The sequence below is a fragment of the Mercenaria mercenaria genome, unplaced genomic scaffold (genome assembly GCF_021730395.1).
Source record: "Mercenaria mercenaria strain notata unplaced genomic scaffold, MADL_Memer_1 contig_4517, whole genome shotgun sequence".
NCBI lineage: Eukaryota > Metazoa > Mollusca > Bivalvia > Venerida > Veneridae > Mercenaria > Mercenaria mercenaria.
The window spans coordinates 8571-30427 of NW_026462751.1; the positions used below are offsets into that span (position 1 = coordinate 8571).

The 21857-nt window shown below is 30.0% G+C and overlaps 1 protein-coding gene across 1 annotated transcript in view; it reads left to right on the forward strand.

Moving 5' to 3' along the window:
- The first annotated feature begins 316 nt into the window (after window positions 1-316).
- The window catches only part of LOC128553938 (uncharacterized), a 66004-nt gene continuing 44463 nt past the window's right edge, over window positions 317-21857 (forward strand). Inside the window, exon 1 of the mRNA XM_053535135.1 lies at window positions 317-475. Coding sequence (XP_053391110.1) covers window positions 443-475 — 33 coding nt within the window. The 5' untranslated portion in view covers window positions 317-442. The remainder of the gene's footprint in view (window positions 476-21857) is intronic.

A 21857-nucleotide genomic window follows, 5' to 3' on the forward strand; every position in this document is an offset into this window, starting at 1 on the left:
TTTGACCTCTAAGTGTGACCTTGACATTGGAGCTATGGTAATTGGTCTTATTCAAAACACGTCGTCTTATTATGGTAACATTTATGCTTAGTTATTTCAATTTTTTTCATTGATGCCTGAGTTATGGATCGGATACGAAACAAACCCTGTATTTGACCTCAAAGTTAAACCTTGACCTTAGAGCTATCTTGCGCATGACACGTCGCCTAATAATGGTGAACATTTATACCAAGTTATTTCAAAATATTATAGATGGTAGAGTTACAGCCCGGACAATTCCTTCGGGGGCAAAACTAAATAAACATGAAATCGAATAAATAAATATTACCGTGCATTTATTTTCCTTTTCGGTTTCTAAATCGACAGCATTTAATGCGTAACGACAAGTGTATTCGTACTGTGTTGATTTTTTCAGGGAACAGCTTATTTCATTATAGTAAAAATGGACTTACGAAGAGCCTGGACATATTCTCTGGTAAGCAACAATTTATCTTAAATTTACCTGATTACGATTTTATGTTTACATTATGTTTTAAAGTTGCATGATAATTTAATAACTCTACAGCGAGAAAAAGTAATTGTTACAAAAAAGTAACGTATTATTTTCATAAGTCGAACTTTTTCCACCTTTAGATGGATTTCAAATCACGATCAAGTTTCAGAAAGTCCAAAGCGTTCGCACTGTGAAACTGTGTCGAAGAAGCGAATTGTACAAATACTATTGTTTAAAAAAAATAAATGTGTAACGCTCCATACATATAAACTAATGAAATTCTAAGTAAAACTAGAAATGTAAAAGTGTTATAAAATAAAGCATTTTAATGTAATAAGTGACATCAGCTTAGAAAAGAATGCTAGAAATATACCAACAATTGAATCTTATAAGATATATCCCACTAATACCGTGCATTAATATACTCGTTTTATTTTGAACATAAAAACCGAAGATTTCCGATAAGCCTAATTTAACTTTTAGCATGCAGTATATTTACAAATAGCTGACAATAACTTTGTCTTATATCACATAATTGTGTCTTATTATTATTTTTTTCTGGTTTTGAATTTATGAGTTTTAGAAGGAAATTCAATTTGTGGGATTTAATATGAACTTTGCGGTGGTATATAACAAATCGAAAATCAGATGAATGTACCAAACTCTCTTATAAACAATAATAGTTGTAATGTTCTAGCCATCAAAAAATAGAATGAATCAAAATAAATTTATTTAGTAATCTATTTCCTTATGTAATATTTAATTATAGATGCCTTCAATCCAAATTGTGCCATTTTTCTACTTTATCGCCTCGGTATCAACACATTGCACTACCAGTAATCTTCTGATTTTCTTATCATTTATAAAACTGATATTAAGACTAAAATGTGCCATTATGTTAACTAATTCAGTCCAATTTAAATCGTTCTCTTTTGAAGGGCACTGAAAGTCTTGAAACAACGTACTGTGAAACTATTATGCTATTTTATATAACAAAAGGATACTCTAACGTCTAAGTTAGTTAAAATGTTCAGTGCAAATCTTTTAAAATGAATAAGATTACTAACTTCAGTACTCTATTTACATTTTTTCAGTAAGAAATGAAATTTTTCTATTTACAGAAATGTAAATAAGGCAACTGAAATATCAGTATGTGGTCTACGATTGATTATGTTCGGAAATAAAATGTAAACACACAGCAGTATAATTATCGAGCAAACTATAATATCTTGAATTAATTTGGGTTCACGTCTTAGGCGAATATTGCTTAAACGTTGCCTGCTGTTTCATTTGCAACAACATTTCAGATGTAAATAATCTACACTATCTGAAACATGTCTGTACTCCTAGACAGTGATTCCTGAACAAGGTTGTCTAGGGACACGGATCTGTACAGCAAGAATAAGGGTCTATGAGTAAGCTGAACAAATAAGACTATTTGGTGACTTGGCATTTTTATGTCAGCATAACTTTTTTCTTTATTATATGACACTGAGTCAGTAAATTTACAGACTAATTAAACTAAATAACATTACAGCATAATGTTGTCGTTTCAACGTTTAGCCTACGTCGGAATACCGATGTCGGAATTCGGTCGTTGTAAAGCCAATAAAACAACGCCGGATTTTGGTCAATGAGTTTGCGATCTTAAAGCAACTATAAAACCGACACCGTGTGTTTGCTAAAGAAAATGCCTTACATTCCATCTAGATGACTGATTTACAGTGTGTCATAATCTTTCAACATTAAGAGGTGAAAAAACACGGTAATTTCCACGGCCTGAGAATGAAAGCCTGCTATGTTCATATCACAGACGTAAAGAAATTAATTACAATTACCATGATGCAAAATACACTGTATGTACTGTCAGACTCAACTCTATTGAACGGCACGATGCAGTTTGTCGTAGTCGTTGAAATCAGCGCATCTTGAGGAATAAATGTGGTTCAGACAATTAATATGGAACTAGATATTTAGATAGTAAGAATTGTTTGTCATTATTTACTTGATTTTGGTCATTAAATAGTCAGATTGTTTGTAGACTACGGTGAGAAAGTATTGCAACACACTGAACTACTTAAAATGAAAAGATAAACAACGGTCAAAATCAAATCCAAAAAATGTATTTCATAACTGCCAAGATAAAAATCATCTTAGATTGCCCTTCTGATATTGTCTAAAGGAATGCCATTCGCAAAATAACTATCAAAATGCAAGGATATAGTTGTTTTTAAGGACAGACATAAAATACAAAATATTTTAAGTTGGTAGCAAAGACTGCAAATATAGAGATGCCGGTATCAAAAGATGCTCTAGAAAATACATGGCTATCAGGAAATGGATTTTTTGATCTGAAAAGATGTGAGGATTTAATCGTTAATCATTTACAGCAACAAAATAACAGACTGGTACTTTCAGTGACGAATCTCACAGATCGGCATTATTTAAGAAATGAATAGAAAGAGTCTGTTCTCCCTACTTAAGAAATAGTTCAAATTGATCTAAATATTAATAAATGGACATTTTGCTCCGTATGACGCACGTGTATTCGACAGGACGCTTTGACCGTTTTGCCCTTTGAACCACAGATTCGGTTGTTTTACATTTTGAAACATCATAGATGAATAGCTTTCTTAGATTGATCATTATCACGTTTCCCTTTGGAAGAATATTTCAGAGGACAGATTTCATAAGAACTAATTGTTAATATTTCTTTCTCTTACCTGCAGACAGCTTTCCGTGATCTGTAGGCCGTAATCACCGGCAATGTTTGAAAGATGTAAGTATTGAAACACCCAGTTTCTACTATCATGAAATAGTGTTACTAGTGAAATACTAATCCTTTGAAGTATAACATTTCTGTCGAATATAAATTTGCAGACAAATGTTAGAAAACGATTTCCAGTTTTTTATCTGGTAGAGTAAGAAAAAAAAGTACATTATATTTCTTCAAGAAACTCATTGTTAATACAAAACAATGAAGCCGATATTTTGGGTACTCACTTTTGAGAGTAGTCTTTTTGGTGTAAATGTAAACGTGCCTCGCGTGTTGTCGCTATCCTTATAAGAGAGAGAGAGAGAGAGAGAGAGAGACAGAGAGAGAGAGAGAGAGAGAGACACGGGTATCTGCTCAGTTGACAAAAGACACGTCATTGAAGTAGGTCAGGGCCTCACTCAAGTTGTTGAATTATTTATGCTAGGAAACCATCCAGCTGGCTTACGGAGGTTCGTAGAATCTATGATATTTATATGATAAAACAAACACAGACAAGGAACTTGCATTCTTCAAATTCCGTTACTGGGTGTTTCGTTGTTCCTTTCAACAAGAGGCAAAACGTTCAGCGACAGAAGTTTTGGTACTGTTGGACCTAAACTCTGGAATGAATTGCCTCTCGAAATAAGGAACTCAGACACAATAGATGTTTTCAAAAAGAAGTTGAAAACTCATTATTTTGGAAATTACTTTGCATTCTTTTAGAGACTGTGACTGTGATTTTTAAGAGACTGAAGTAACGTGAACTGGATGATTTTACTGTGTCAATACATTGGAATATGAACTATTATATAAAAGGTACAAAAATATAGTTGTTTGTAATAACTTTTAGACATGTCGCAATAACCCACTTATTCTTACTTAATAGCAAACAGCTATCTTACTGTGTCTTAACATTCTAATATTTTATTAATCTTATCTGATGCCTGATCTTTTGTTTAATGCTTACTAAATAGTTTATTCACAATGATATTTATGCTGATTTATGTCATATATCATTTAAAATGTCTTAATTTTTGTCGTATTTTTTATGTATTTGTAATACGCCATTGAATATGTTTAACATAAAAAATATGCGTTTAATCAAATAAAACTGTTTATGAAGTGAAAACGGGCAAGTTACGCGAGCAGATATGTAAGTACATTGAAAATCTGCTACAAAACTTTGATATTGCGCATGTTATATCTCGCGATTTTAACTGTACTATAACACAACAATAGACAGGAATTATTCCTCGACGAAAGACTTTATTTATACGTAAATAAAATAAAGGGTTCGGTACGGTTTACATTGAAAAATGGCCTTTCGTACAAATTGCTTAAATTGAAAATGACAAAAAGTATCATTCTTTTCAATGACAAATCTTAAAAAAATATGACGAAATCTAAAATAAAACATTGCTCCTTTTTACACCGATATTTAACCCGACTATTCTGAGTAAAATATACATTTATGCTTAATTTTGACGTTAGGTGAAACGTTATCGAAACTTTTGTATGGATAAAGGAAGTAACGGGTCGCTTTTAACAAAAATATAGTATGCAGGTTAATTGATTGTGTTCTTAAATATTTAATTTACTACTTTATTAAAAACACCGTGGGTAACTTAGTAAAACAACCCGCTTTTTGAATCCGATAAAAAATCATTATATATATAATTTTATTTAAGATGTTGATCGTAATGACTTCTGTGCAAAATCTGTTTGCGGAGTCAATACGGCAGACATGTATATCTGTGTAAGTATCAGTAAACATTTACTATATAAAACATGTATTAGCGTCTAAGGTGTCAGAAACATAATTTAGCTGTACAATATGTTATTTAAAAAAAAAAATAGCGTAGGGAGTAAATTGATTAAATTTCTTTCGGACAAATATAAGCAGACTCGTAATATCTATTAAGAATGCTTGTATTTCCGTGAGAAAAAAAAAATCAGCTTTAAGAACAAAAAAGAAACTTGTTTTTAGCTCACCTGTCACAAAGTGACAAGGTGAGCTATTGTGATCGCGTGGCGTCCGTCGTCCGTCGTCCTTCCGTGCGTGCGTCCGTCCGTAAACTTTTGCTTGTGACCACTCTAGAGGTCACATTTATGAAAACTGGTCAGAATGTTCATCTTGATGATATCTAGGTCAAGTTCGAAACTTGGTCACGTGCGGTCAAAAACTAGGTCAGTAGGGCAAATAATGACTAAAAATAGAAAAACATTGTGACCTCTCTAGAGGCCGTACTTTTCAATGGATCTTCATGAAAATTCGTAAGAATGTTTACCTTGATGATATCTAGGTTATGTTTGAAACTGGGTCACGTGCCGTCAAAATCTAGGTCAGTAGGTAAAATAATAGGAAAACATTGTGACCTCTCTAGAGGCCATAATTTTCATGGGATCTGTTTGAAAATTAGTCAGAATTTTCATTTTGAAAATATCTAGGTCAAGTTTGAAACTGGGTTACGTGCGGTTGAAAACTAGGTCAGTAGGTCAAATAATTGAAAAACCTTTTGACCTCTCTAGAGGCCAATTTTTTCAGGGGATCTGTATGAAAAACTGTCTGAATGTTTGCCTTGATGATATCTAGGTAAAGTTTGAAACTGGGTCAACTGCGGTCAAAAACTAGGTCAGTAAGTCTAAAAATAGAAAAACATTTTGACCTCTCTAAAGGCCATACTTTTCAATGGATCTTCATGAAAATTGGTCAGAATGTTGACCTTGATGATATCTAGAGCAAGTATGAAACTGGGTCACGTGCCGTCAAAAGCTAGGTCAGTAGGTCAAATAATAGATAAACATTGTGACCTCTCTGGAGGCCAATTTTTTCATGGGATCTGTATGAAAGTTGGTCTAAATGTTCATCTTAATGATATCTAGGTCAAGTTTGAAACTGGGTCAACTGCGGTCAAAAACTAGGTCAGTAGGTCTAAAAATGTATAAAAACATTGTGACCTCTCTAGAGGCCGTACTTTTTAATGGATCTTCATGAAAGTTAGTCAGAATGTTCACATTGATGATATCAAGGTCAAGTTCGAAACTGGGTCACGTGCCTTCAAAAACTAGATCAGTAGGTTAAAAAATATAAAAAACCTTGTGACCTCTCTAGAGGCCATATTTTTCATGAGATATGCATGAAAGTTGGTCTAAATATCCGTTTTAATTATATATAGGTCAAGTTCGAAAATCGGTCAACTGCGGTCAAAAACTAGGTCAGTAGGTCTAAAAATAGAAAAACATTGTGACCTCTCTAGAGGCCATACTTTTCAATGGATCTTCATGAAAATTGGTCTGAGCGTTCATCTTGATGATATCTAGGTCAAGTTCGAAACTGGGTCACATGCCTCAAAAACAAAGTCAGTAGGTCAAATAATAAAAAACATTGTGACCTCTCTAGAGGCCATATTATTCATGGGATCTGTATTGAAGTTGGTCTAAATATCCATTTTGATGATATCTAGGTCAAGTTCGAAACTGGGTCAACTGTGGTCAAAGACTAGGTCAGTAGGTCTAAAAAAAGAAAAACCTTTTGACCACTCTAGAGGCCATATTTTTCAATGGATCTTCGTGAAAATTTGTCTGAATGTTCACCTAGATGATATCTAATTAAAATTTAAAACTGGGCCACATGTGGTCAAAACTAGGTCAGTAGGTATAAAAATAGAAAAACCTTGTGACCTCTAGAGGCCATTCTCTTCATGAGATCTTCATGAAAATTGGTGAGAATTTTCACTTTGATAATATCTAGGTCAAGTTCAAAACTTGGTCATGTGCCTTCAAAAACTAGGTCATTAGGTCAAATAATGGAAAAACCTTGTGACCCCTCTAGAAGCCATATTTTTCAATGGATCTTCATGAAAATTGGGTCATGTGGAGACAGGTGAGCGATTCAGGACCATCATGGTCCTCTTGTTTTTTTATTCAGTTTATCGAGATGATTTTCTTTTAAAGAATACCACAGAAGAAAGTCAGATGCGGAAGCAGTGTTTTGGTTACTTATAAAATGTAACTGATTTAAAAGAACTATTTTCAAGAGAAACCGCTAACAAACTTTGGTGCTTCAAAGTTTTTCCTCTTAATCAAAAAGTAATTTCAATACGTTTTGATAATGTCACGAAAAAAAAGCAGACGTTTATGTTAGCTCTCTTGGTAAAAAGTACAACACTTATAATAACAGGACACAGGTTTGTTATCCGGATAAGAATCTGTTTTGCCTTGAATTCTTAACATGTGATTCATAGCTGTTGCTTATAGTCTGGGAACCAAGACGAGTAAAGATCAAAAAATACATTTTTGTGCACCCCCCTGACTATATACATTCGTTCTCGCGCTTGACATTTTGCATTTAATTCTATTACTTTATGTTTTGGTCTCCTTTTTTATAGAAAATAACACATATATTATCAATTTACCTTCGTGACTAGTCTGCTAGTGTTAGCATCTTCTGTTGTCATCTGTTTCTGTCATTTTTGCATGAATGCAGGCATTTCGGCATGTATTCCCATATCTTCCAGCATAGCTAAGGAATCCCGAAAAACTCTATCAACAATAAAAACGTCATTTTCAGCTACAAAGCTTTTTATTTCTTCGACATTTGTCTGCATCATGTGAGTTAATATACGTGCGCCACTGTTTCTTCCATCTGCCAGAGTCCGATTATGGTGACAAAGTACCCACTGGTTGTTACAACTACCATTAGTTTTACTAAGGGTCTGCCCTTGTGCATGCTAAATGACCGTCTTTGAAATTGAAAGTTTGTACTTTTTAGTATGTAAACATATGTTCCATCTAAAACAAGCATCATCTTTGGCTGACTGTCACCCGACTCCTCTGTACCAAACAGTGACTGAGCAAGAGGTCTTGTGTGTTTGTCAATAATTTCTTGCCTCGATATATGTGCACGACCCAAGTTCGCCGGAACAAAATGCATCAATGCACGTCTCACACTTGAAATTGCTCTTCGGACACTTGACTGCGTTATCCCTAAAATTGTTGAAAGAAGTTTGTTTGATATGCCAGACTTTAATTTCAACAGGAACAGTCCAACTGTAGTTCTCGGACTACGTACGGGTGAGCTCCGAATATGCTCTTCCATACTAAGGAAGAGGTCTTCAAAGTCTGCTTAAAGTCCAGTCAATTCTTTATAATCTGCTTAACTAAGCCTTTCCTTTGTTCTGATGCATTCCTTTCTTATAGCCCCGATCAACTCTAAGATATTTGTTCTGCTCATAAAGACTGTGCCTGTGGTTAGAACGTTTATAAGGGACTCCTCTGAAATCTGCTCATTATATATATGTACAAGAGAGCAGCGTGATCGGATGTTATCAGTATACTGAAGTTTATAAATACCGTCATTGTGGTCTCGGAAGGTACAACAATAAGTTTAGGTCCCGTTTTCTTACACAAGAAACATTTAGCATGAGTCTTTGTAGTGCACGGTATTTTCAGTGAAACCGACGGAGGGCTAAGATATGAAGAATTCCCTTTAGAGGCTGGCGGATGAAAGTCCAGATCACTTGCTTCTGTTGAACTGTATGTTGAACTACGCTGCGTCTCAGATATATAATAGTTATGTCTATATTTATTACATATAATTGACCTCTCATCAGCGTTGATGAAAAACTTTTTCAACAGATACTTCTTTATGGATTTGTTCACCGGTCTTCTGTTTTTTTGGTTTCGTACGTGTGTTGCACACAACACAGTTGTGGAACTTCATACTGAAAAATACAAATATATTGTAATTGAAAAAGTATTTAAAATAAATCAAGAAATTACTTAAACAGCATGAAATTAGACTTAAAAGATGTAAGAAAAAGCAATTTAAAAATGTATATGACGCAGGTGGGATTCGAATCCCAACCGCCAAAATGTAAAGCGGGCGCGCAACCACTGTGCCACTGAGCAGTTAGATATAAAAGGTGCAAAAATATATAAATACTTAAGCGACGGTTTAGGTTGATTGAAATATATAGTGGTGCAAATATCAGCCATTTTATAATTAAAAAAATATTGATATTATATTCTGAAAAAAAGATATATAATAATAAATTAAATACATAGTTAATTGAACTAGAATAATACAAAAAATTAATGAGAAGCAATAAAAGTAAGACCAAAAGCTAGAGAATTAAGTTAAGATAAAACGTCGTTCATCTGTCTTTGGATCTTGAGAAAATCCGCCAAAGGCAATAATTATGGACTTTAAGACGCACTGAATCGGAAAGATTTAAACATGGTTCAATTTTCGAAGAGCAGTCCATATTTCATAAGACACTCTTTTACTTCAGAAGGTATCGACACTGACGCTTCGACTTATTTATCATCAAAAGTACCAACTAAAGTAAATGAAGAGAAAGCTGGTAAGTTAAGTAAAGACATAACACAAACACAATTTGTTAAATAGTTAAAAGTCTAACACTTTCAAAATCTCCGGGCTAAGACGGATTAACAGCGGAATGGTATATTACTATTTTGCATATCCTGAAATCCGATTTTAATGAAGTCGAAGTAGAAATTTGCGATGACTGTTCCTTGTCAGAATTCACTTTAAAGAGAGGTTCTCCCATTATGATACAGCAAAATATGATGGGAAACTTCTTAAGAACTGACGTCTTTTAACGTTATTGAATATATATTATAAAGTAGTTTCAAGAACATCAAGAGTTTCAAGAAATATGGAAATTGAGGGGCCTCACACTTAGTGGGAAATCCTTATTTAGAAAAAGCAAATATTCTATAAAAAAATATAAATGCAGATCAGAGGACTTCATGATTGTTATATCAAATGACTTGAACTAGATAAGCCAGACTTTCTGTGGGACGGCAAAAACAGATAAGTGGCAAAAACCTATCAGTAGTCGATCATGAAGATTGGTGCTATGTAAAGATCATTGTTCCCTAAGGCAACATATTGTTTACTGACCAACCTTTTAAGACATCATTCTGTATTAGCTATAAAATTCTACTTGAATCCAGAATATTCTATTGTGTTATGTAATAATTATTTCTAATTTCTAAACATGCCAGTTATTTTTTAGAAAATATTGTCCCTGAATGTTCCAGAATGTTCTATTTATTCTTAGCATTACAAGAACATTGCATAACCTTCCATGATACAATAATAAGTAAAAAATATATTTTTTAAAAGTGCAAATCAAAGTAAGAAAAGTAACGAAATTTAGTGCTATATATATATATATATATATATAGGATTCAAAGTCGCACCGACACATGATAGGTCATATGGCGACTATAAAGCGACTTCCAGCTTTAATGGTGAAGGAAGACCCCAGGTGCATTTCTTCACGAGCGGACACCTTGGTAGAACCACCGACCTTCCGTAATGCACGGAGGGGCACCTGGGGTCTTCCTCAGTAGTTTATATTATGATGGTGCGAAAACAGTTTGACCTCATTTTGACACTAACCCTTGATCCAAGCTGACCATTGCTGACCAATTCAAAAAGCCACAGGTTTTGAACCCAGTGAAAAAATAAAAATAAAAATAAATACATATAATTTAAAGAAAAATGATAATGGCTACCTGTTCATCTTGTAGAAGAATGAAATCAAAGTTTGTGAAAAGTACAGGAGGTAATTTAGATATTCATAAAGCAATGTTACCTTTATTACCTAAAAAAGGTTTAACACTCCCAGGATATAACTATTGTGGACCAGGAAATCCTTTAGATATTCGACCTTCTGTTAATGAACTGGATGCAGTATACATGGACCATGACTTCTTCTACGGTAAGGGTCGTTTACTGCTGTTGTGAGAACTTGTGGCCCGACCCATTTGCTTATTTTCTTGGCTGTACAAGTACATATTTGATGTTTGTTATTATAAATGTAAATATTAATAAGCAATAAAGTATGATTAAACATAAACTTCTACGAATGTTGTGTATAAAAAGGTATATGTGACAAGCAAATGCTTTCCAACTTAAATAACACTCAATCAAAAGCATTTGGAGAACAGATTGCAACATTTAGTTGTAAAACCAGTAATTAAAACGAAATACAAACGTGGACTTGGACGTAGGTCCTCGGGAGCTGGAAGCTCATTCGGGGAAAAGTAAAAAAAAAAAAAACAACTGGAAATGGGGGTAAATACAAGCTTACTCAAAAAGACCCCCGAAATAACATTGAGTGATGAATTAGCAGAAGAATTACATAAACCAATTAAACGGAAATTTATGAAACGAAGAGTGGTAGTCAGTGATATTGATGATACTTGGTCTGCTGATTTAGTCGATATGCAATTTTTTCAAAATATAATAAAGGTGTGAATTATTTATTAACCGTTATTTATATATTCAGCAAATATGCCTGGGTCGTTTTATTAAATCTGTTATTGAAGCATTTGATAAAATAATTCCTGAAGGTAGAACACCAACAAATTTATGGGTAAACGAAGGATAAGAATTTTATGATAAAAAAGTTTGAATCATTTTTTAATAAAAAATAAGATTAATTTGTATCATATATTTAACGAAGGAAAAGCTGTACTTATCGAAAGATTTAATAGAAGTTTAAAAAGAATAATGTGAAAATATTTTACAGCAAATAATACTTACACTTATTTAGACAATTTACAGGAAATGGTTGACAAATATAACAAAATATAACAAAACAAAACATTCTAGTGTAAAACTGAGACCAACTGAAACCATTAAAACTTAAATAAAGGTACTGTTTACTCTAGTCTATATGGTAATTTAAAGATACCAAAGAGTAAACCAAAGTTTATAATTGGTGATCGAGTTCGCTTAGCAAACTTAAACGGCTTTTCAGAAAGGACATACACCAAACTGGGCAGAGGAATTATTTATAATTTATGAAATTAATAACACAAATCCCAGAACATAATCATACTATTAAAGATTTGAATAATGAAATAATTCAGGGTTCTTTTTATGAGCAAGAACATTTACCTACTAAACAAGAGGTGTTTCGAATAGAAAAAGTTATTAGAGGAGACTATAAGAAAAAACAAGCTTTAGTAAAGTGGAAAGGTTATAGTGAAAATTTTAATAGCTGGATTCCATTTAGTGAATTGGAAGAAATTTAATATTTGAATTAAATTTAAAAAAATATAGTATATAAATGAGTAATAAAAATGGAATAGAAATAGAAACAATAGATCAGTTAATAGATCACTTGACTAAACTTGCTGCTGCTTACAGAAAAAAGATATAAGTTTTGTGGAATAGTACATACAGGATTAAAAATTACAGCAGGTATCTTTGGTTGCTCGACTGCATTAGTAGTATAAGAAAGGATGGTGCGAGCGCAGTTTAACCTAATTTAACATTTAACCCTTGACCTAAACCGACCAATGCTGACCAATTTCAACAAATTTAAAACAAATTTTAACAAATTGTTGTTAAAACCTATAGTAAAATATGATTAAAGATAATTTTAAACACTTCCACCAAATATTTGCCAAAATCCTGCCAAGTGGCAACAATGTGGCAGTCGCTGCCAACTTGACAAACTTTTGGCAGAACGTTGGCAAACACAAATTCAACCAATCAAAAGCCTGCCATTTTTCTGCCAAGTGGCAGCAATGTGACAATGTCTGCCAACTTGGCAAACTTTTGGCAGATTATTTTTATTGATAAAATGTAATGTATTTGATTTTATTTTCAATTAATAACTACATTATTAGTCTTTAAATAATTTTAAATACATATGATATAGATGAGTTTACAGAATAAAATATATTGTTTGAAAGAAAGAAAATTTACTGATAATATAAATCCTCATTATGTTATAACAAAAAACGGGAGAAAAATGATAAAGGCTACTTGTTCATCTTGTGGAAAAATGAAATTAAAGTTTGTTAAAAGTACAGGGGGTAATTTAGATATTCAAAAAGCAATGTTACCTTTATTACCTAAGAAAGGTTTTAACACTTCCAGGATAAATTATTGTGGGCCAGGAAATCCCTAGATAATGGACCCCCTGTCAATGAACTGGATGCAGTATGTAGACCATGACTTTTGCTATGACAGTGGTGTAAAAAAGGGACATGTGATAGCAAATGCTTTCCAATTTAAATAAAACTAAATCAAAAACATTTGGAGAAAAGATTGAAAAACATTTAGTTGTAAAACCAGCATCAAAACGAAATACACACTTGGACTCGGACAAAAATAAAAAAAAAACGGGAAAAGGGGGTAGAGTATACCCCCGGAACACATGGAGCGATAAATTAAAGCAGAAGAATTACACAAACCAATTAAAAGAAAATTAGGAAACGAAGAGTGATAGTTAATGATATTTGGATACTTGTCAGCTGATTTAGTTGACATGCAACTTTTTTTAAAATATAATAAAGGAGTAAAGTACTTGTTAACCGTTATTGATATATTTGTAAAATATGCTTGGGTTATTCCATTAAAGAATAAAACGGGAAAATCTGTTACTGAAGCATTTGAAAAAAAAATAATTTTAAAGGACGATTACCATAAATTTATGGGTAGATGAAGGAAAAGAATTTTATAATAAAAAATTTGAATCATTTTTGAATAAAAATAAGATTAATATGTACCATACTTTTTAATAAAGGGAAAGGCTGTAGTAATAAAAGATTTAATAAAGTTTAAAAAGAAAAATTTTGGAAATATTTTACAGCAAATAATACTTATACTTATTTAGATAATTTGCAGGATAGGGTTTTATAAATATAACAAAACAAAACATTCAAAGTATAAAAATGACACCAATCGAAACTATAAAAACTTAAATAAAGGTACTGTTTAACTTTAATTTATATGGTGATTTAAAAATACCAAAAAGTAAAACAAAATTTAAAATTGGTGATCGAGTTCGTTTAAGCAAACTTAAAAACATTTTGAAAAAGGGATATACACCAAACTGGACAGAGAATATTTATAATTTATAAAATTAATAATACAAATCCCAGAACGAAACCTATTAAAGATTTAAATATGAAATAATTTCGGGGTTCATTTTATGAACAAGAACTTTTACCTACTACACAAGAATTTTTTTAGAATAGAAAAAGTTATTAGACGAAACTATAAGAAAAAACAAGTTTTTAGTAAAATGGAAAGGTTATAGTGAAAAATTTAATAGTTGGGTACCATTTAGTGAATTGAAAAAAAATTTAATTTAAAAATATATTATATAAATGGTCCATAAAAATTTAATTTCTAATAAGGGAAATAGAAACAATAGATCAGTTAATCATTCACTTAACAAAACTAGCTGCTGCTTACAGAAAAAGTTATAAATTTTGTGGAGAGTAAGTACCGGATTATATATTACAGCAGTGTTTTTGGGTTTTTTCAGCTGCATTAGCACTTGTTCCAGCTATTCCTATATTTGTAGCAGTTGCTGGCGCTTTTTCCATCAGTAATTACCATATTTACAAACCCGACAAAAATTTGACGACAAGAAATTATTTTAAAAGCACATCATCACAAAATAAAACAACTAATAACAAAAGCACGGATTGGAAAAGTAAATAAAAAGAAGAGAAACAAGTTATTCAGGATATTTTACAATACTATTAGAAATGCAGAAAAAAAAAATATTCAATGCCTTTTGAAACGTAAGAAGGAATTTAAACTTAAACGGATATAAAAGTAAAAAAGAAGAAGAGCTGTATTAAATTTTACGTGTGTTTTTAGAGATTTTTTTCTATAACTAATTATAAAATAGATGGTTAATAGAAAGGTAGATAGAATGATTATGCCAAAATTATCTAGCACTTTAGGAGAAATAATGATCCAGACAAAAATTCATATAAGAAAGTTCTTAAAAGAAGAAATGTTATTAAATCAAAACTTGATCAAATAGTTAGCGATGAATATAAAAATCACGTTATTGATAATTACAAAATGTTTATAGATCCTTATCTTCGTAAAAGAACTTTATTTGAATGGGACTGTGTTGTCTTTTAACTGAAGAAGAAATTGAAGATATGTGATTGTCCCAGACCAAAAAATATCGAAACAATCCTAAAAAAGTTATTGTAACCGACTGTGAAACTAATGAAGAAAAAATATAGAAGCACTTACAAAGCATCTAAAGAATTTGGTATTAATGCTGGTTAAAAAAAATGTGTTGTGAAGGACAAACCGAGTAAAATGTGGAATATCAAAAACTAATGGAAAAAGATATAAATTTAAATATTTTATTTCTTCTTAAAGATAATTTAAAATTTTAAATTTATTTTATTATTTTTTAATTATTTTTTTTAACCCTTTTTTTGCTTAACGAATTTTATTTTCTAAATATAAAATATAGATGGAAATCGAGAGATCTACAAACAAATTTATAAGAAATTTGAAATTAAAATTACATAAGACAAGATCCAAAGAATCAATTATATTTAAATATAACGACTCTATGAAATACTTAAATCTGAATTTAAAAAACTTTAAAAGGTATAAAAATAAATGTTGTTTTAAAAATAATTTTTTGCAAAAATGGATAAAACTGATACATGTATAAATCACTTATTTTCAATCAAAGGCTTTAGAAATTATTAACACAAATGAAATAAAAAAAACTTTACATCAAGCTTTTGATGAAATAATAAATAGAATTGGTAATTGGATTCTGAAGGAAGTGCTGGAGAATAGAGTCAGTTGATGCTCATTAAAATAATAGATAAAAGTATATCCTTTGGCTGCTTCAAGTTCTTTAGAATAACCAAAACCATTACAAAATTCAATGAAAGGATTAATAAATATAAAGAATGATGATAACGAATGTTTTAGATGGTGTCTTTAGCTTAAAAATTTCCTGTTGAAAAAGCCCCTCATAGGGGTTTCAAAATATAAAAAACATATAAACATCTTGTTTATACGGGAAATTTAAAATTTCCTGTTACATTAAATCAAATACCTAAAATAGAAGTTTTAAATGAAATATCATTTAATATATTGGTTATGAAGAAAATAGTATTTATCCATGTACATATCAAAATATCAATACGAGAACACTGTGACATGTTCTAATTACTAATGATAAAATAAATGATAAAATAACTGATAAAATAACCGATGATGACTGTAAACCCTCAAAAACTGTATCCAACATTATGTTTGATAAAAGACTTTAATAGATTAATGTTTAACAAAACAAAACAGCAAATAAAAAACATTTTTGGGTAAAAGCTGTCTGCAACATTTTTCACAAGAAAAAATATTAAAATGAACATATTCCAATTGTTTAGCATTAATGGTATCCAAGGTGTAAAAATCCCAAAAGAGGGAAGTAAAGTACAATTTTAAAAATTATCAAAAAGGGTTTTAGCAGTACCTTTTGTAATTTATGGCTGTTTTTGGGAATCAATAACTAAAAAAGTTTTAACTGCTTTACCATAAACTGAATCTTCATTTACTGAACCATATAAAAATCATATAGATTTGGTTACGGCTTAAGTTGTTTGTTGTTATGATAACAGTTATACAAAACCAACCCAGATTTATAGAGGACCTAATGCAGTTTGTAATTTATTGAAAAAATTTTTTGAGGAAGAGGAATTTTGTAAAGAAATATTTAAAGAACATTTAAACAAAGAACTAAGAATGTCTAAAAAAGATGAAAGTGAATTTAAAAAACAAAAGTTTTGTCATATCTGTGAAAAAGAAATATAGAAAGTTCAATCAAAGTACTGACCCACTGTCATATAACAGGAAAATTCAGAGGAAGTGCTCACCAGAATGAAAATTTTAAATTTTTTAAACTAACACATAAAATTCCTGTTATTTTTCATAATTTAAGAGGTTATGACGGTCATTTTTTTATGCAACAAATAGGGAAATTTAAAAAAGAAATTAATTTTTATTCCTAACAATATGGAAAGATATATGGCATTTATGATTCTGATTTTGGTCTTTATTGATTCTTTCCAATTTATGCTCAATCATTGGGATAACCTAGTAAAAAAATATTCCAGAATTTAAATACTTATCTCAAGAATTTGATAAAATAGAATTATTAAAAACAAAAGTGTTTATCCATATGATTACATGGATTCATTTAAAAAGTTCAAAGAAACAGAATTACTTCTAAAGAAGAGTTTTATTCAATTTTAAATGAAACACACATATCTGACAACGAATATGAACATGCTAAAAATGTTTGGAATAAATTTAAAATTAAAACAATGGAGAATATAAATGATCTATATTTAAAAACTGACGTATTACTTTTAGCTGATGTTTTTTGAAAATTTTAGAAAACTATGTTTAGAGTACTAAATTAGATCCTTGTCCATTATTTTAGTACCCCTGGTTTAGTTTGGGATGCAATGTTAAAAATGACTGGAATTAAGTTGATTTAATAACTGATATTGATATTACTTTTTTATGAAAAGGACTGAGAGGAGGATAAGTTATATTTAAAACAGATACAGTAAAGCAAACAATAAAATATATGAAAAATTGTAATCCTAAATTAGAATCTAAATACATTATGTACCTCGACGCCAATAACCTTTACGGGTTTGGGCTATGTGCAACCTTTACCCTCTGGAAACTTTAAATTTATATCCGAAAAACAATTTTTAAAAAATTAATTGCAAAAGGTAAAACTAACTTTATAATTGAATGTGATTCTTGAATATCCAAAAAAATTACATACTGTACATAATGATTATCCCCTTTTGCTCCTGAAAAAATTAAATTTTACCCAGATCAATGGCTTTTTGATTATAGTAAAAATTAAAACCGAATTTGAAATAGGAAAAAGTAATGTAAAAAATTGGTTTTCCCAAATTTAATGAAAAACAAAATTATGTAGTTTCATTTTAAAAATCTTGAACTAAATACACAAATTTGGGGTTTAAAAATAACAAAAAACATAAAATATTAAAATTTTGATTCATCTCCTGGTTTTAAAAAAATATTTGATTTTAATACTCAAAAAAGATCTAAAGCAAAAATTCATTTGAAAAGGACTTTTTTAAGTTAATGAACAACTCTGTATTCGGTAAGACATGGAGAATTTACGCAAGAGGGTTAATATTAAATTAACACATGATGAAAATATTTTATTAAAATATAAGCCAAACCTTCATTTGTTAGTTCAACGATGTTTAACAAGAATTTTTTTGGTATTCATAGAATAAAAGAAAGTTTGTTTATTAGACAGACCTTGTTATGTTGGAATGTGCATTCTAGATTTATCAAAATATTTAATGTAAGATTTTCATTTTAATTACATTAAGGAAAAGTAAAAGAATAATTGTTTAAATTTTTGTTTACTGACACTGATCATTATGTTATGAAATAAAACCAAAGATGCATATAGGATTTTTTTAAGGACAAGATTTATTTGATAATAGTGATTAAACCCAAAAACAGAATTTTATTTTGATAATATAAAAAAGTAATTGGAAAATTTAAAGATGAAACTGCCGGTGTAGTAATTGTTGAAATTTTTCGGATTAAGAAGTAAAATGTATTCATATTTATTAGAAAAAGAAGTTAATGTTAAAAAATGTAAAGGAATTAAAAACTTGTTGTTAAGAAACAAAAGTTTTATAAAAATTACAAAATACTTGTTTAATTCAACCCAAAGTAATCACACCTTTAAAGTTATTCGTTCTGATAAACACAATCTTTCCAGTTATTTAAAATAAACATCTTTATCATGTTATGACGATAAAAGATATATTCTTGATAATGGTATTTATACATTAGCTTATTTTTAAAACTAATTAATTCTTAAATTAAAACTTAAATTAACTCTTAATTAAAACTTAAATTAACTCTTAAATTATAGAACCATAAATTTTTAACTGAATATTCATAACGGTTTAAAGAATTAATATAAATACCATCATTTATTTTAAATTCATTTGCATAATTAATAAAATAGATTCATTTTTTCTGTATTTTTTGCATTGTAACTTTGAAGAATTACATTTTCTTATTTTTTTATTTGTAATTTAGCTTCTCCTTTATTCTAATTTAATTGCATCAACAAAAATAATTAAGATGCAATTAAATTAATTTTTACATTATTACCATTTTGAACTAAAACCCGGACTAGCATTTACAGTTTTCCATTGAAATAATCCACCACGGTATCTTGGTATAACTTGTTAAAAACAAAGGGGTTTTCTTATTATTTGTTTTTCTATTTTATTTACTTTTTCATTTATATTATTAAATATTCCCATTATTTAATTATTTCCCGTTTAAATAATTCCTTATTAGTTTAAAAAAATTTATAATAGTTTTTCATTACTCTTTGATTATGAATTTTTAGTATTTTATACAATAAATCATACAATGGTACTTTGTCTTGAACATTTTAATGAAAATAAACAATAATATCCACAAAGTGTACTTTTTTTGTCTTGATATTGAACATTGTTGTATTTTACTTTGTTAATTACTTAATTACTTCTTTCGGCGGAGGAAGTCCAAATGGATCGAATAAAATATTATTTAAGTAACAAACCCAATGTGTTTCCCGGACCAATAGAGTCGTCCAAATTTATAATTCCACACTCGTCCCCTTTTCTTTTAATTTTAATTTTGGGAGACCTGTGGTCTCCGAGAGTTTCACTCTTGGTTAAATTATTTCTACTAAACCACCCCTAAAGTTTTTTAATTTTTAATTGTTTTTACCCCCTTGTTCATTTCAAAGTTAGATATTGGTTTTGTTTATAAATTTATTTTCTTTTTATTAAATTTTATTTTTTTTTTACTATAGGAATTCGTCTGTAAGGTCTTCGTTGAGAATCAATCTGTATACCCTTGCCATGTCCCTTACCACTTAAAAAGATGTAATCAAAGGTATTTTCCCAGACTAGCAGCCACATACCTAAAACCCACCCGTCTTGTTTTTGTTTTTTGTGTTAATCCCAATCACTTCCAGATCCTACAAAATTTCTTTCTTTGATTAGGGTAAGATATGGTGATATTTTATTTCTCTTATCATTAGCTACTGAAATCATACCATTTCCAAGTATTTTACTAACACCAGTACTGGCCAGTCCCCGAAAGGGCTCCAATGCCTAGAGGGGCTAATATTTTTGGAGCTATTTTTGCTGCCATTGGAAGAATTTTTTTCCTAACAAACCAGCTAAAGCTCCTAAAAATCCACCATTTTGACCTTGACTGGGCATTTGACTTTTGAAATTGTAATTTCTAATCCCTTATTATTTGCAACAGCTTTTTTTTAATTTGATTAATTTGTGTTTTTTGTTAAAAGTAAAGGGAAGTTTCCATGTAATTGTTCTGTTTTAATCTAAAAGTATTGGAATTTTTGTTGTTGTAGGGTTGGGCTAAATTTTCTTTTTGTCCATCTGTAAGGTTAACTTATATTCAATATAATTTGATGACATTATATACTTTTTATTTATTTTAATTTATATTTTTTTTTATTTAAACAATAACCAAATTCATTTAAAAAATAACAAGTTCATTTAAACAATAACAAGTTCATTTCCAATAGTATTTATTTTTTTTAACTGTTTCTTCATACAATACAATTGCGTAAACACGAATATTAGCTGCTGGTGGAATATTTAATTTAGCTGTTAATGTAATTTCTTAGGATCTTCTGTAGTTTACTTCCTTTTTATATTCCAAGTTAAAATGAATAAATCCAAAATACTTATAAAAAATTTGATCTAATTTAAAAGACTTCCGGTAGTCTTATATTTTTGTTTATAATAATAATTAATTACATCATCATATATTCTTGATATACTTGTGTATTCTGTTTTTTGGATAAAAAACACCATACCCAAATTCAAGACGACAGGAGCTCAAAGTGCAATTTTCATTTGCTGCATTAACTTTAATGTATCTAATAAATGTGGGTTATTTCTTGTGAATTACTTTTATTTAGGTCGTTTTTAAATAAACAAATACATGTTGTGGTTTTTTTTACACCAGCCGTTATCTAAAAGGTTATATTAGTTTGTTGTGTATCAGTTGATTGTGTCACCGTTTCCCTAAGGTATACCATCTTGCTTTTGTAAAACTTTCAGTAGTAATTAGATTTAAACCCAAATTCATTGAAAATTAAACGTGGAACCCATATAATTAATTTTGTTACAATTACCCTACCAGGATCGCAGCATTAGCTCAAAAATTAATTCATCATCATCTGTCACTCAGTGTTATTTGAATTTGATGGAGGTAAAATATTAGTTTCTAAACCCTGAAAAAATGAATATTATTTAATGGAATTTTAGTAATTTGCCTCAGCACCACCTTGGATTAAAAACTTCCCCAGTACAAACCTTTATTATAATCCATCTTGATCCTTCCTATTTCTCAGCAGTATCAAAAATAATCTAAATAAATATATTCGTTTGTTCCGTTGATTTTGCATAATCTTCAAAATAGTTCAACTAAATTTTTTACATTTACTACCTTATATAAATTATTACAATCATAAACAATTTTTCCATTTTGTTTAACCACTAACTGATCAATTAATGAAGCTGCATTATTAATTAGAGCATTTTTATCATTACCATCATAATTATTACCATTAGCAAGCTTATCTACTTTTAAAACTTACTTCAAAATAACCATAAACCAATCAAATATGAACTTCTATCATTAATTGTAAAGTGATATCCGTTTTTTTTTTT